At 40.2% G+C, this 14,752-nt stretch overlaps 1 protein-coding gene across 3 annotated transcripts in view; it reads right to left on the reverse strand.

The window, feature by feature from the left end:
* ABCB1 (ATP binding cassette subfamily B member 1) overlaps window positions 1-14,066 on the reverse strand; it is a 108,026-nt gene extending 93,960 nt beyond the window's left edge. Inside the window, exons 1-3 of one of the 3 annotated variants that reach the window (XM_025872822.2) lie at window positions 13,860-14,066; window positions 13,366-13,436; window positions 7,614-7,665 (exon numbers count right to left, since the gene is read on the reverse strand). In XM_025872822.2, coding sequence (XP_025728607.1) covers window positions 7,614-7,665; window positions 13,366-13,430 — 117 coding nt within the window. In that variant the 5' untranslated portion in view covers window positions 13,431-13,436; window positions 13,860-14,066. Of the gene's footprint in view, window positions 1-7,613; window positions 7,668-13,187; window positions 13,323-13,365; window positions 13,437-13,859 lie in introns of those variants that run through there. The other 2 variants (XM_073898746.1, XM_073898745.1) reach the window with 2 other exon arrangements.
* Window positions 14,067-14,752: the final 686 nt, after the last annotated feature.

A 14,752-nucleotide genomic window follows, 5' to 3' on the forward strand; every position in this document is an offset into this window, starting at 1 on the left:
GGTGAGGTGTTCTACGGGACAAATAGTATAGCTTTTCAGCATGCCAATGTCATTTTGAGAGTAGAGAAAAGAGCTTGTAGACTCAGAAGACACAATATCTAAATGTTGTCACTGACTAGATCCCGTTTCAAACAAATCAATTGTAAAAGACATTTCTTTTCGGAGATAATTGGAAATATCTGAATATGAACTGGACGTTATACAATATTAAGGAGTTAGTATTCATTTTGTTAAATATGATCATTATATTATGTTTTATAAGAAATGTGTAGGAAAATTTTTGAGATATGTCAATAGGCAGTTATGTATGAAACATCACAAAATCTAGAATTTCAGGTGAAATGGGAGGCAAAATGTGAACAATTGTTAGATATAGACAATGGGTATATGAGCATGAATTTTACTGTTCTACTTTTCCATATGTTTGAAAGTCTTCACTTTCAAAGGGAGAATGGTTCTCAAACAAAGATATGTCGCTTCACCTCAAGCTAGAAGGAATGAGCTAAGAGTAGGCACAGATACAAACAAGTTTCCAAGAACAAGGACAAAGCTGACAGAGTTCAGAACCTCATGTTTATTTGTGACATGAGGGAAGATTGATTTCTGGAGACAGAGTGGTAAGAAGATTTGAGGAAAGTGGTAACATAAGGCTGAGTAGCACAAAGGCCTCAGTGAAATGTTCTAGCTCTATCACTTACTAGGAAGGGGAGTTTGGGGAAAATAATCTCTTAAAAATGCCTCAGTATATACATTTATAAAATGAGGAAAATATTCATATATGCAGCAAGCCTCACATAGTGGTTGTGAGGATGAAAATGAGAACTGAATAAACTTTAATTAGGCATACAATATAATAATATATAATATAAGCAGGTACTATTACAGGTTTAAGAAATGTAAAAATTAATGAGACTGTTCAGTAGTTTTCAGTGAAGGAGACAAAAAAATGTTGTAACACATCAGGTGAAATGTAAGACAGAGGCATAAACTAATTATAATCAGAGCCCCTTAAATACAAGGAAATGGAAAATGTTTGGCTAGATATCGATAAGAAAGAGAGGAGGGGTACACCAGAACCACATAGAAGGAAGGCTGATACACAAAGGAGAGTGGTTTAGGTAATATTCAGCAGGCCTGATGGTTAACATGACTGTACCATGATGCCTGGGTTGGAGAAGGAAGTCAGTGAATCCATTAATTTGTTCATTCATTCAACATTTACAAAGATATTTGTTAAGAAACTAGTAAGGGTCAGGTTTCATTCTAGGTACTGACAACAACAGTGGGAAAAAGACAAGCTACCTGTCTTCATATAGTATACACTCTAATGCAAATAGTAAGAGTGAGAATCGATATATTCAACATTCACTCAGTATCTAAGTACCTATTCTAGGTAATAGGAGTACCTAGTGAAGCAAGCTTAGACCACAATGTCAGGCAGGGTCAGCCGCCTTGGACTGGCTGGTTAGGGGCTGTCTCTCTGAGAAGACAACTGAGCTGACACCTCAATGACAGGAAGGATACAGTTAGTGACGTGATGATCTGGAGACAGAGCATTCCAGGCAGGAAGAGCAAATGCAAAAGTCCTCTGGTATCTCAAGGACCAAACAGAATTACCACTGTGGCAAGAGCAGAGTGCAGGAAATTACTCTGCAGTGAGGTCAGAGATGAGCCAGAGGACAGATTACACAGGGCCTTTATAGCCAGAGGAGAGTCTGGGTTTTACTCTAAACTTCCCAACTAAATGCAAAGGAAAGGCAGGAACTGAGGAGATTTGGTGTGGCTACGACTGATAGAATGGCTTTTAGAAGAGCAGAAATGGAGTAAGGGGACCAGCAACAGAGAATGGTTGAGAGAGCAAAGCCTTGACCAGGTGTGGTAGGCAGAATAAGGCCCCTGCCCCATAAACATGTCCATATGCTAATCCCAGGAAACTGTGAATGTTTCCTTAGATGGTAAAAGGGACTTTACAGATGTTAAGGGTCTGGAGATAGGGTGATTATCCTGTATTATCCAAGTGGACCAAATGTAATGACAAGGATACTTACAAGAGGGAGCCAAGGGGTTCAGACTCAGTGGCAGGAAAAATGATGACTGAAGAGGCTGGAAGGATGCAGGAAGAGAGGCCATAAGTCTAGAAAGGCAGGCAGCCTCTAGAAGCTGAGGTGGAGGGAAGGACACATTCTATCTTAGAGCGTCCAGGAGGGATCCTGCTCTGCTGATACCTTGATTTTAGCCCAGTGAGACTTCTGGCCCCAGAACTATAAGGTAATAAATTTGTGTTGTTTTAAGACACTAAATTAGTGGTACTTTGTTACAATAGCAATAAGAAATGAGTACACAAAGTCCAAAAAAAAGATAACAAAGTTAAAAGGCTAAGCTAGAAGGAATAAAAAATTGAGGTTGAAAAGTTGAAGACTGACACCTCTGAGTTTACAGCTGCTTAGATGGGAGTCCACCCAGGTGATAAACCCAAGGTCCTTGTTCGCAAGTTTAATTTACTGAAGTAGAGCAGGAGTCAAGTTTGTTGGAACTGAAAAGGTCAAGGAACATCGGGCCTAGGAGTCATTATTAAGGTTACCCAAATAGAAGAATAATGAGAGCAGAGTTGAGAGAAGTAGAAGCAATTACATGCCAACTTCCTCAATGGGGAACAAAAGTAACTACAAATTGGTAAAGGAAACCACTGCAAATGGATAGAAACTAAAACTGGGTGGAATGAAACTCAAATGAAAAAGAGGTTTTGCATGAAAACAATTTGGAAATGTCTGTGTGAAAGTATGAAAATGTCAACACAATCACTGAGTCCTGGGATAAAGGGGTAAAGAAACTCTAACTTCACAGACTAAAATGACAAAAGAACAAAAGAGATAAGAGAGGGGCGCCTGGGTGGCTCAGTCAGTTAAGCATCTGACTGTGGCTCAAGTCACGATCCTGGGGTCCTGGGATCGAGCCCCGTGTCGGGATCCCTGCTCAGTAGGGAGTCTGCTTCTCCCTCTCCCTCTGCCCCTCCTCCTGCTCATGTTCTCTGTCAAATAAATAAATAAATAAAACTTTTTAAAAAAATTTAAAAAGAGAGGTAAGACCCAAATCAGCAGACTGTAGCATCATGGAAGGAAAGAGAAGAAAGAATACGGTGGAGATTACCAAGCACTACTTAAAAGTCAAGATGGAATCCAAACATGTCTACCGAATTGAGTGAGTGGTGGAAACAGAAACCAAGTTATAATATGTTAAGAAGTGAATGTAAAGTGAAACTGACACAAGTAAAGGCAGCTCCTGTGTGAAGCGAGCAAGAGAGGGGTGGCTTGAAGGATGGTGTTAGTGAAACTGAAGACACCTCCCATAAAAATGCCAATGGGAAAGACCCCATTGAGAAGGAGAGATTGTAGATACAGAAGAGAAAGGATCATAGTAATAGTAATGTAAGGTCCTTGAGAAGGCAGAGGATATGGGAGTCAAAGTACAAATGAGTGAGTTACATTTTTTTTAAGAGACAGAGCACGAGAGAAAGGATATGGGAGTCAAAGTACAAATGAGTGAGTTACATTTTTTTTAAGAGAAAGAGCACGAGAGAAAGTGGGTGTGGAGGGGCAGAGAGAAATCTTAAGCAGGCCCCAACCTCAGTGCAGAGCTTGACATGGGACTTGATCTCATGACCCTGAGATCATGACCTGGGCAGAAATCAAGAGTTGGATGCTTAACCGACTAAGCCACCCAGGTGCCCCTAATGAGTGATTAGTTTTAAGAACCAGATTCTTCCTGTGACATCAGGAGGGAAGGAAGAAGGATCTAATCCAGGGGGAGATATGCTTGTAGATTGGGAGGATGAACTTTTGTCAGGTGGCTTCCATTCTGTTTGTGAAATAAAAGGAGAGTTCATCCACCAAAGGGGGAAGAAGAGAAATGGGAAATCTGACAAGTGTAGAGGTCTGACATAGTCACTGAGAAGAGGAGCAGGATTTCGGCTGGGAATACACCCTGTTGTGAGGTGTGCTACAACAATCAGGTGAAGGAAAGCAAGAAAGCTGACGGTGATTTTGCTGGGATGACAAGTGAAAGGATGTTTAGTTTGGGCAAGAGAAGGGGCTGATGGAAAAGTGATGGGTCAATGGGCCAAATATCCAAAGAGAATAGTGAGCAGATTGAAAAGAAAAGAGATGGCTGACTGATTTAAGCTGCTGCTTCAGTTGGTCACTTTGGAAGCACAACAGTTTCAAAACACAATAAAATTCAGGATGTAAGTATACAGGCAGATGGCTGGGGTGAAGGGGAGAAACAGAGTACTGCACCTGTGAAGGTCATGGAGCCATTATCCAGAACACCATAAAAGTTACCCAAGATAGTAGGAGCTCTGCGTGTGGTAAAATCTGTAAAATCCTCAATGACTGAGGAATGACCAGGTGGCCAGAAGATCACAGCATCAAAAGAGAACTCTTTAATTCCAAGCAGATAAAAGGTTAACCAATCATACACTATCATAAATGAGTAAAGTTGTTAAAAGCTCTAGCTCTGGAGGGGCACCTGGCTGGCTCAGTGGGTTAAGCATCTGCCTTTGGCTTAGGTCATAATCTCAAGGTCCTGGGATGGAGCCCCAAGTCAGCCTTCCTGCTCAGTGGGGAGTGTGCTTCTCCCTCTCCCTCTGCCCCTCCCCCTGCTCATGCTCATGCTCTGGAGTAAGCAGACTGTGGCAAATCCTGGGCCTGCCCTCTTACTAGCTACATCAATCTGGGACTTTGGATGCATTGCTTAACTTCTCTGTTTCATCAGAAACAGTACAAGCTCCTATGTCATTGGATCACTGTGCTTAACAAGTACCTGGCACAGAGGAAGCACTAGATAGATAATAGCTATTAACTATTCTGAAAAAAAATAATTTTTCAATGAGATACATGAAGTAGAATCCTCAAGAGTTGAATCTGCAGCACCTTCCTGGCAAGGGCGTGTTATCTTTCAGGAGTGCTGTGTGTAGGAACTGCAGCCCCACTGATATTTTTCCTGTCCTGATTTCCATCTGTCCCATTTCCTTACTTGCTTTAGATTTTATTCTACTTTTATGTTTCTTGTTCTTTGGAAACAAGGCCCAATATTTTTTTAAAAATGCTCATAGAAAAACTTGAAATTACTTACCTCTTTTTCATCACTTTGTCAAGACTGCCAGGAAGTCTCATAGTAGAAATAACTTAACGTTGTAAGCCTGAGACTTGCTGTTTCACAAGACCTGTGTTCAAGGTTGGCCCTTAGTGGGCATCTAGAACTTGGATTTGGGGTTAGGGGTTAACATCACCTAACTGATAAAAGTGACCAAACTATTTGGACAAACAAAGTACTTTATGCTGAATACCTGCCTTCCTTCTATGAGTCTGGAATTCTGGTATATGCCATGCCTATGTCGATCAGGCCCTAGTACAAATTTTGAGTGCTGAGTTTCTAATGAGCTTGTCTGGTAGCATTTCATAGTTGTCCCAATTTATTGCTGGGAGAGTTAAGTGTGACTTCACTGGGCAAAGACTCTAGGAGCTTATGCCTGGCTTCTCCTGGACCCCTGCTTCCCTCTTTCTTTTTCCCCTTGTTGATTTTGCTTTGTATCCTTTTGCTGTAATAAATCCTAGCCATGAGTATCAAGAGTATGACAATATGCTGAGTTCCGAGAGTCACTCTTCCTAGTGAATCATAGAACCTGGGGTTCTTGGGGAGCCCTGATACATGAATTTTTGTCTTAGCTGATAACATCAGCACCAAAGTGTTAGATGTTCGGAATGTGTCCTCATGACTATAGGTTTGACATACAAGTCCAGTTCCGTTTTCTATGTCAAACTCCTCAGGAAAAAGACATGAAGAAAAACCACATAAATAATACTTCTCTTCCTCAAAAGGTTTACAGTATATTCCTTCTATGCCATCCTGAGCACTGTGATTGAGAACATGAACTTTACAGGTTTGAATCCTGGCCCTGTTGTGTATCAGGTGGGCAAACTAGTATGTCTGGCCTCACAGTTTCTTCATCTGTAAAATTAGAAGAATAATAGTATCTATCTGAAAGGGAGTTGCAGCAGTTGAATGAGTTCTGTATACTTAGAACAACATATGGCATATAGTACTGTATGTGGTGTTGTTCCCTCACATTTAAACTCCAGATTTTTGTTCTTTGGTGGTTTAAATTGTATTGATATTATTACCTCTCTATATTAGATCTGTTAGATTTTCTAAAATAAGACTTTAAAAAAAAATTTAAGCTACAAACCATAAAAACTGAACTACAAAAGACAGAAACGTTTTGGTCTCAAAATGACAAAATTGAAATTAAATCTTGGGAATAAACCCTACTTTAACATAAAAGGTTCTTTTAACAAATAAGAATGAAATATAAAACAAAAACTGCCCCTTTGAATAGGCTTTTTTTCTATTTATTTTAGAGAGAGAGAGAGAATGCATGAGCAGGGGGAGGGGCAGAGGGAGAGGGAGAAAGAGAATCCCAAACCGACTCCGCACTGAGCATGGAGCCCGACATAGGGCTCAGTCTCACGGCCCCGAGATCATGACCTGAGCGGAAATAAAGAGTCAGACACTTAACCTACTGAACCACTCAGGCACACACCCTCCCGAGGAGTCTTTTTGAGAATGACCTAAACATATAGTCTCATTCCCAAAATATTCCAAAGAGAGGAGAGATAGGACAAAAGATGAAACCATAGCCAGAGCAACTTTAGGGCAAGAAGATGATCATGTAAAATAACAACAGAGTCCCCAGTGTCAAAGTCAGGCAACTGTTTTTTTCCTGCCTATAACTATTTTTATAATCCATTTGCTAATAACCATTTTACAAGATAGCCTATCCCTCCCCCACCACCAACATCTAAAAATTATCTGGTGTGTTATGACTGAATTATAAAATACGCACTCACTGCCAGACTTAACTGGTTCAGTAGTGTTCCTGGTTCTTGGGAAAGAAAAAAAGAAGGATCCAGGTAGAGAGAGACCATCATCCAGCCACACCTATAAAATCCCTGTCTTATTCCAAGCCTGATTCTAAGCAACCACCATGCAACCAGAAAGTGAGACAAATTATATAAAGGTTCAAATTTGAGATTATTAGTTGAGCAAAGAGGATTAATGACATGTGCTAAGTTCATAGTAAGAAATAATGCATAGTAAGAAATAATGACATGTGCTAAGTTCATAGTAAGAAATAATGTTAACTTCTATTTTTTGGGTGCCTGAGACTTTGACCTCAAACCTGCCAGAATTTGAGAGCCACTGATGACAAGAGACCTGTGTCCTTTTAGAAACACACTCCCTTGGGGCTGGTTTCCTCTATCTAGATGGCTGAGACAGTCACTGGGAGAAGTGCTTGCAGAGATAACAGACCACCGGCCACATAAAAAATTAGCAGAATACTGGAATGTAGGCCAAGAAGAGTGGCTGTTGAGGCTCAATTTACATGGCCTATTATGATCGGCATTCCGCTGAAAACAAGCTAAATTAAACCTATTCATTTTACCTCTCCATTAACATATGTTCCAAGAAAAGATCATACCAGATGAAATATCTCTTTCCTAGGGAAGAAGTCACATTTCCAAAGCATTTTGAACACTGAATAAATTCAGACTCACCATTGCAAATGTGCTGACAGTTGGTTTCTTTTCTTTCTTCTCATCTTTTTTACTGAAAAACAGCAACAAGATTACACAAAACCTTTAAAGTTACGTAAATTTTTAAATGACCATATTAACATAGAGCCTACATTTAATAATAGGACAAAGAAATACGTCTATATTATTCCATAAAAATATACATTAATAGTATGACCCCCATTTACGAAGTTTAAAAATATTTACATGTATCTTAGAAATCTGTATATGTGATTATCACTGGGTATAAGATTTCTTTCAAAATACTTTCTTCTTTGTACCTTTGGTATTTCCTAATTTTCTATGATGAATACACATACAACTTTTGCAATTATTAAACAATAATACTGGGGTGCCTGAGTGGCTCAGATGGTTAAGCATTTGCCTTTGGCTCAGGTCATAATCTCGGGGTCCTGGGATCAAGCCTCATGTTGGGCTGCCTGCTCAGTAGGGAGTCTGCTTCTCTCTCTCCCTCTGCCCCCCCCCACTTGTGCTCTTTCTTTCAAATGAATAAAACCTTTAAAAATAATAATAATAAAAGAGAGCTTCCTGTTTTTATTCTACAGACAGTCCCTGATTTACAATGGTTTGACTTTAGGATGGTAAGAAAGTGTTAGGCATTCAACAGAAACTATACTTCCAGTATGGGAGTTGGATGTTTTCCCTGGGCTAGCAATATGCATACAGTACTCTCTAGTGAGGCTGGGCAGAAGCAGTGACCTACAGCTCCCAGTCAGCCATGAGATCATAAGGGTAAGCAACCCATACACTTAAAACCATGCTGTACCCATAGAATCACGCTGTTTTTCAGTACAGTATTCAATAAATTTCACGAGATATTCAATACTTTATTATAAAACAGGCTTTGCGTTAGATGATTTTGCCCAACTATAGGCTAATGTAAATGTTCTGAGCATGTTTAGGGTAGGCTAGGCTAAACTATGATGTTCAGTAGGTTAGGTGTATTAAAGGCATTTTCAAACTTACGATATTTTTAACTCACAACGGGTTTATGGGGAAATACCCTATGGTAAGTTAAGGAAGACCTGTAATTAGAAAATCATTCATGTTCTCCAGAGTTAATTCTCTTAATTATCATCTAAGTAATTCTAGCAGTAGATATTCTATCTACATACTACCTGCATATTATCCTTAATCATTCTCTCTACGAATGGAGAGTAGTGGTAATCAGATACTAGCATAAACTAACCTAAGAAGAAAGGTAATTAAATCATTCTCTATGAGCCAATCTAATTCTGAAAGGATGTCTGGAGCCCTAAATGTACCATTATGGCAATAAATTCAATCTAGAAAAGCTATAATCAAAAAAGATGATCTGTAAACTATCAGAAAGCTGTCCTCAGGAATAAGAAGACTAATTATTATTTTGAGTCCAGATTCAAACAACTCTAAGCTATAAGCTGTTTTCCACTCTATGTAACAGCCACCTAGAGCATGCAAGCAAACTGACCAAAAGCAGCCTCTGCATCTTTATTTTCATATGTACAAACGAAAAACTACTCCAGAGAAGAATCACATTATTTTTATACAGATTTTCAAGTTCAAAACTAAATTCATCTTTGTCTTTGTTCTTTACGCTAAGCGAGGTCAAAGAATTGAAGAGACTTCTAAAGGAAAAAAAATCCACAGCTTACCCCATATTTGGCTTTAAAGTGATGTTAGACGGACATGAAAACACACAAAATACACAAACACAGCTCTTCAGAATTGGTCCCACCCTATTCCTACTAAAGCATGGTTTCAGTATCTCTGGAAGCAGGATGAGAGGAAAAAAGCAGTCACACATAATTGAATTTTAGCTCCAAGCCTTTTATTTATTTTTTCATTCTCTAAAACTGCTCCTACTCTGGAAATTTTATAATAATTCAAATACTGGCTAAGTAAACACTTCCCAAACACAATCTCATTTAATCTTATCTCAATCTCTGTGAGGCAGGCACATTTTTGTCCTTCTGTCAGAGCTGAGAAAACTGCAGGTGAAGAGAGTTCATGAACTTGTCCAAGGTCACACAGCTGGAACAAAGCCAAGTTTAAAAGGAAAAGCCTATCCCCTAAACACTAAGCTATTATTCAGTACAACCTCAGACTTCTAAGATACTGCATTATATAGAAATGCATTTCCACATTGATCTCTCATCCCTACTAGATCATTAATTTATCCTCGTCAGCTTGAAACACAGGACTTACAAAAGGCAAGTCGCTTATCAGACCTTTAGAAATACATTTATTCCAAATGATACTATCATCCGAGCATTATATATATATATTAGCAAAGCCACATGCTTCTTTATAACTCCAATTTAGAACATATAGTTAAAAAAAAACAACAACTCATAGAACAAGAGATCAGATTTGTGGTTATCAGAGGTTAAGAGGGCGTGGCTGCTAGAGGAATTTGATCCAAAGGTACAAAGATAAGGCAGTCCCAGGGGTGTAATGTACAACATGATGAGTACGGTTAACAATGCTGTATGATACATATCAAAGTTGTTATGAAAATAGATCCTAAGAGTTCTCATCACAAGCAGAAAAAAATTTTTTTTGCTTTTTCTTTTTATTGTATGTGTATGAGATGACAGATGTTAACTAAACATAGTGTGATAATCATTTCACAGTATGTATAAGTCACAGCATTATGCTGTGTACCTTAAACTTACATAGTGCTGTATGTCAATTATACCTCAGTAAGACTAGGGAAAATATATATAGTTGTACTAAGAACAGATTTAAATCAGTGATGATGAGGACAGCTTAATAAGAATTACTTACCTAAAAAAACAACTTTTTGTTTACAAGAAGTCTGTAGGCATGGTAAGAATCAATAATAAAATGAAGGTATGAACAGGCTCCAACGAATTTCTTTACCATTTCCTTCCACATACCCCCGGTACTTCTTTTTTTTTTTTTTTTTAATATTTTATTTATTTATTTATTTATTTGAGAGAGCAAGAATGAGAGAAAGAGAAAGCACATGAGAGGGGTAAGGGTCAGAGGGAGCAGACTCCCCACTGAGCAGAAGCAGACTCCCCGCTGAGCAGGGACCCCCCCCCCCACCCAATGCGGGACTTGATTCCGGGACTCCAGAATCATGACCTGAGCCGAAGGCAGTCGCTTAAACAACTGAGCCACCCAGGCGCCCACCCTCAGTACTTCTTACTCCAGTATCCCTAAGTGTTTGTGTATTAAGGACATAGTTCTTTAAGGTATCAAACACAACAAACAACCTAAAAACAAAAAGGGCAATATCTCCCTTCCACTATACGGAGTCTTTTTCTTTTTGTGTATATGAAAATTTTCATTATGAAAACTTTCAAATAGAAAAATTAAAAGAACACTAATAATGATGACCCACACAAAATTCACCTAGATACAACAACTGTTAACATTTTGACCCTATGTTCTTTATCTATGTAAGTATACAATATCATTATTAATATTTTGCTGAGTCATTTGAAATTAAGTTGCAAATTTTCATGGCACTTCACATTTTCCTACCATTTTCACATTTCAGAAAATAGCAATTTTTATATCAACTAATATCCAATCCACTTTCAAATTTCCCAAGAATGTTTTCTATAGGTTTTTCCTTTTTTGATTTTGGAACTTAGCTGTAATCAAGATTTACACATTATATGGTTTTGTCTCCTCAGTCTCTTTTTTAAATCTAGAAGTCCTTCTGCCCCCTCCACCCACATTGACTTTTTGTAGTAACAAGATGTCTTGCAGACTGTCCCACATCTTGGATATGTCAGTGTCAAACTGAGTCCAAATTGAGATGTGCAGTAAGCATAAAACGCACAGCTGATTTGAGGACTTGGTATGAAAAAGAGAATGTAAACTGTATCATTAATAATTCTGATTACATATGGAAATATTTTAAATATTCTGGCATTTTTAGAATATACTTTCAAAATTAATTTCACTTGTTTTTTACTTTTTTAATGTTACTACTAGAAAATTAAAAATTACAAATGGGACTCACATTATATTTCTATTGGATAGCATCAGTCTAGAAGCTTGATAGGATTCAGACTAAATGTTTTTGCAAACATACTTCCTAGGTGGTGTCATGTCACTAACACAGGACTCCACCATGAGTGATGCCAGGTCTGATCACTTGGTTAAGATTGCTAACTGCAAAAATCTCTCCACTGAAAATCCCCACTTCCTTTTTTCCTAGCAAAAATCTGGGATAATTCTTAGATACAACTTTTCTTCGCATGGCTTAAGATCCCTAACAATCCTTGCGTGAATCAATAATAACAATGCAGGTTCCAATATGATAGCTGGCATTTTTCTGTAAAAAAAAAATATATTCCTTTATTCTCACTACCTCTTCCCACCTTTTTTGTTTTCCTCGTTTCAGAATTTTATTGAAGATTCATGGACTATACTGTATACAGTATTTCACAGTCAAGTACAGTGACGCCAGCTCTTGTGTTCTTTTTGAACAACAAGATATTCCAGGCTCATTTTGTATCTGCCCCCAATCCCAACATCCACGGTTGTAATTAGGCACTTCTCCATGGAGTACAGATTTCATTTAGTGAGGAATGGTATTCAGAAACCAAGATCTGACAGTAAGTGTACTCACTGCCACTGTCCGAAACCAAGATCTGACAGTAAGTGTACTCACTGCCACTGTCCCCTTCGGTGGATAGAAAGTGAACTATTTAAAAAATCATGAGCGCAGGCGCCTGGATGGCTCAGTTGGTTAAGCGACTGCCTTTGGCTCAGGTCATGATCCTGGAGTCCCGGGATCGAGTCCCCCATCGGGCTCCCTGCTCAGCGGGGACCTGCTTCTCCCTCTGACCCTCTTCCCTCTCATACTCTGTCTCTCATTCTCTCTCTCAAATAAAATAAATAAAATCTTTAAAAAAAATAAAAAATCATGAGTGCATACTGAAGTCCGGTTCAAATTTAACATTACTTTTAAAAACTTATTTGATGTCCCTATTTGTATTAACATTATTTTTTTAAAATCTTATTTGATATCCCTATTTGTATTTTTCTTTTACACGGAAAAGCTTGGTTCCTGATAATATTAATATACTTATTTTATTTTTTAATTTTTATTACAATTTACAGTAAGAATGAACCTATTGAGCGAAGTTTAAAATTTCCTGTATGGGCACTGCACTGTGATCAAAATTTGCTTAACATTTCCCTTTGCGGTTCCAGTACCAATAATTTCACACAATGCTAGTAGCTTCCTTGGTACTGCAGTTTTCTCTTTCCAGAATGTCTTCTACACGGTCAGATATTCATTGTCTTTTTTTTTTTTTTTAATTTAACACCTACATGTGGTTTTGGCCTTCTGTCCCATCTGCCATGCCACAAACATGCAGTGTTTCTATGTCCAGAATGTTTGTTTCACCAGAAGCAAGAGACTGGACCGCGGAGCCGAGCGCAAGCAGCCCACATCCCGGGACGGGGGCGATCAACAGCGCTCGTAAAGCAGAAAGTTCATAAACCACAGAAAAGGAAGTAAGAGCACTGGCGTGTGGGGTTAGGAAGGCTGAGGAAGAAGCTCACCAAGGCCGTGGGAATGTGTAAACGCTGTCCTCCACTCAGCCAGTGAACTTCTGCCGAAAAACCACTTGCGTTTAAGGTTAAAAATATCGTCTTCATTTACTTCGGGGCTGAAGACTAGAAATACATCTCCCAAATTTCTCAAGCCATGTTAAGTATGAAAGGGAAACAAACTGGCTACCTTTTTTTGCCCATTTTCAAGAAGTTCTTCTCTGCTTTTCCATTACGGCCTCCTTCAAGATCCATCGTGACCTGAGGAGAAACCACGGGCCATCGATCAGATGGGGAACCCGCAGGAGGCGGAGGTGATGCTCCACGCGGGCAGCTGGAGGGCGGCGGCCCATCCTGGCCTTTGGCCGCCGCCTCTGCGGCTCGCGGTCCCGGCTCCTCTCGGGGCGGTGATGCTTGCCCCGGGCACCCGCCGCCGGCTCAGAGAGCCGCTCTCCACACCGCGCCGGCTCTAGCGCTCAGGGCAGCATAACCCAGTGCGTGCGTGGCGAGTGCCTAAGACTGTGGACTGGGGTGCTCCAGGAGCTCCCCGGGGGACTGGCCAAGAGGGGTCTCCCTCTCCCCTCCGAAGCCCTTCTCCCACAGGGACCAAGCTCAGGAAATTGGGGAGCCCGACCCTTCCTGCGAACTTGTCCCCATCTAGCCCTCAGCTTCGCGCGCCCCTACCTCGGGCTTTCCCTCGGAACATCCGCCAAGATGAGAATTTTGGAAGAAGAGTCTGACTTTAAAGGAAAGACCCGGCGGACTCGAACAGCGGACCCAGCTTCTTGGAGCTAGGAGAAGCCGCTGCTCGAATGCGCGCTGGTTTCCTGCGTCCTTGGGAGTGAGACGAGAAGGCACAGCCCACACCCTGGCGCTCCTGTGCCCAGCCAATCAGCCTCACTACTCCTGCGTGCTCCCGGCCCTGCTGGCCTGAATGCTGATTACAAGATGAGTTACAAAACAGGTTGGATTTTTTTTAAATGTTATGTTAATCACCATACAGTACATCATTAGTTTTTGATGTAGTGTTCCATGATTCATTGTTTGCCTATAACAGCTAGTGCTCCATGCAGAAGGGGCCCTCTTTAATACCCATCACCAGGCTAACCCATCCCCTCACCCCCTCCCTTCCAGAACCCTCAGTTTGTTTTTCAGAGTCCATTGTCTCTCATGGTTCGATTTCACTGGAAATTAACGAATATAAGGATTACCATGGATATGGGGCGTTATGTAGATATGTAGAGACACGACTCTATAAATGTTAGGTGTCCCCCATGATTCAGCTGATACGCATTTCTCTCCGGCTCTTCTACGGAGGAGCAACAGAGGACATTCCTGCTGCAGGACATTCTCTCCTGTTGCTCCTCCGTAGAAGAGCCAGGAGAGAAATGCCAGGAGAGAAATGCATATCAGCTGAATATGCATATCAGCTGAATATCAGCATATCAACAGAAAGGAGAGGACATTCCTGCTGCAGGACATTCTCTCTGGTTGCTCCTCAGTAGAAGAGCCAGGAGAGAAATGCATTATCAGCTGAATCATGGGGGACACTTAACATTTATAGAGTCCTGTCTCTG

Source organism: Callorhinus ursinus, unplaced genomic scaffold, assembly GCF_003265705.2.
Source record: "Callorhinus ursinus isolate GAN/ISIS: 27379988/994484 unplaced genomic scaffold, GSC_fseal_2.0 scaffold12, whole genome shotgun sequence".
Lineage (NCBI taxonomy): Eukaryota > Metazoa > Chordata > Mammalia > Carnivora > Otariidae > Callorhinus > Callorhinus ursinus.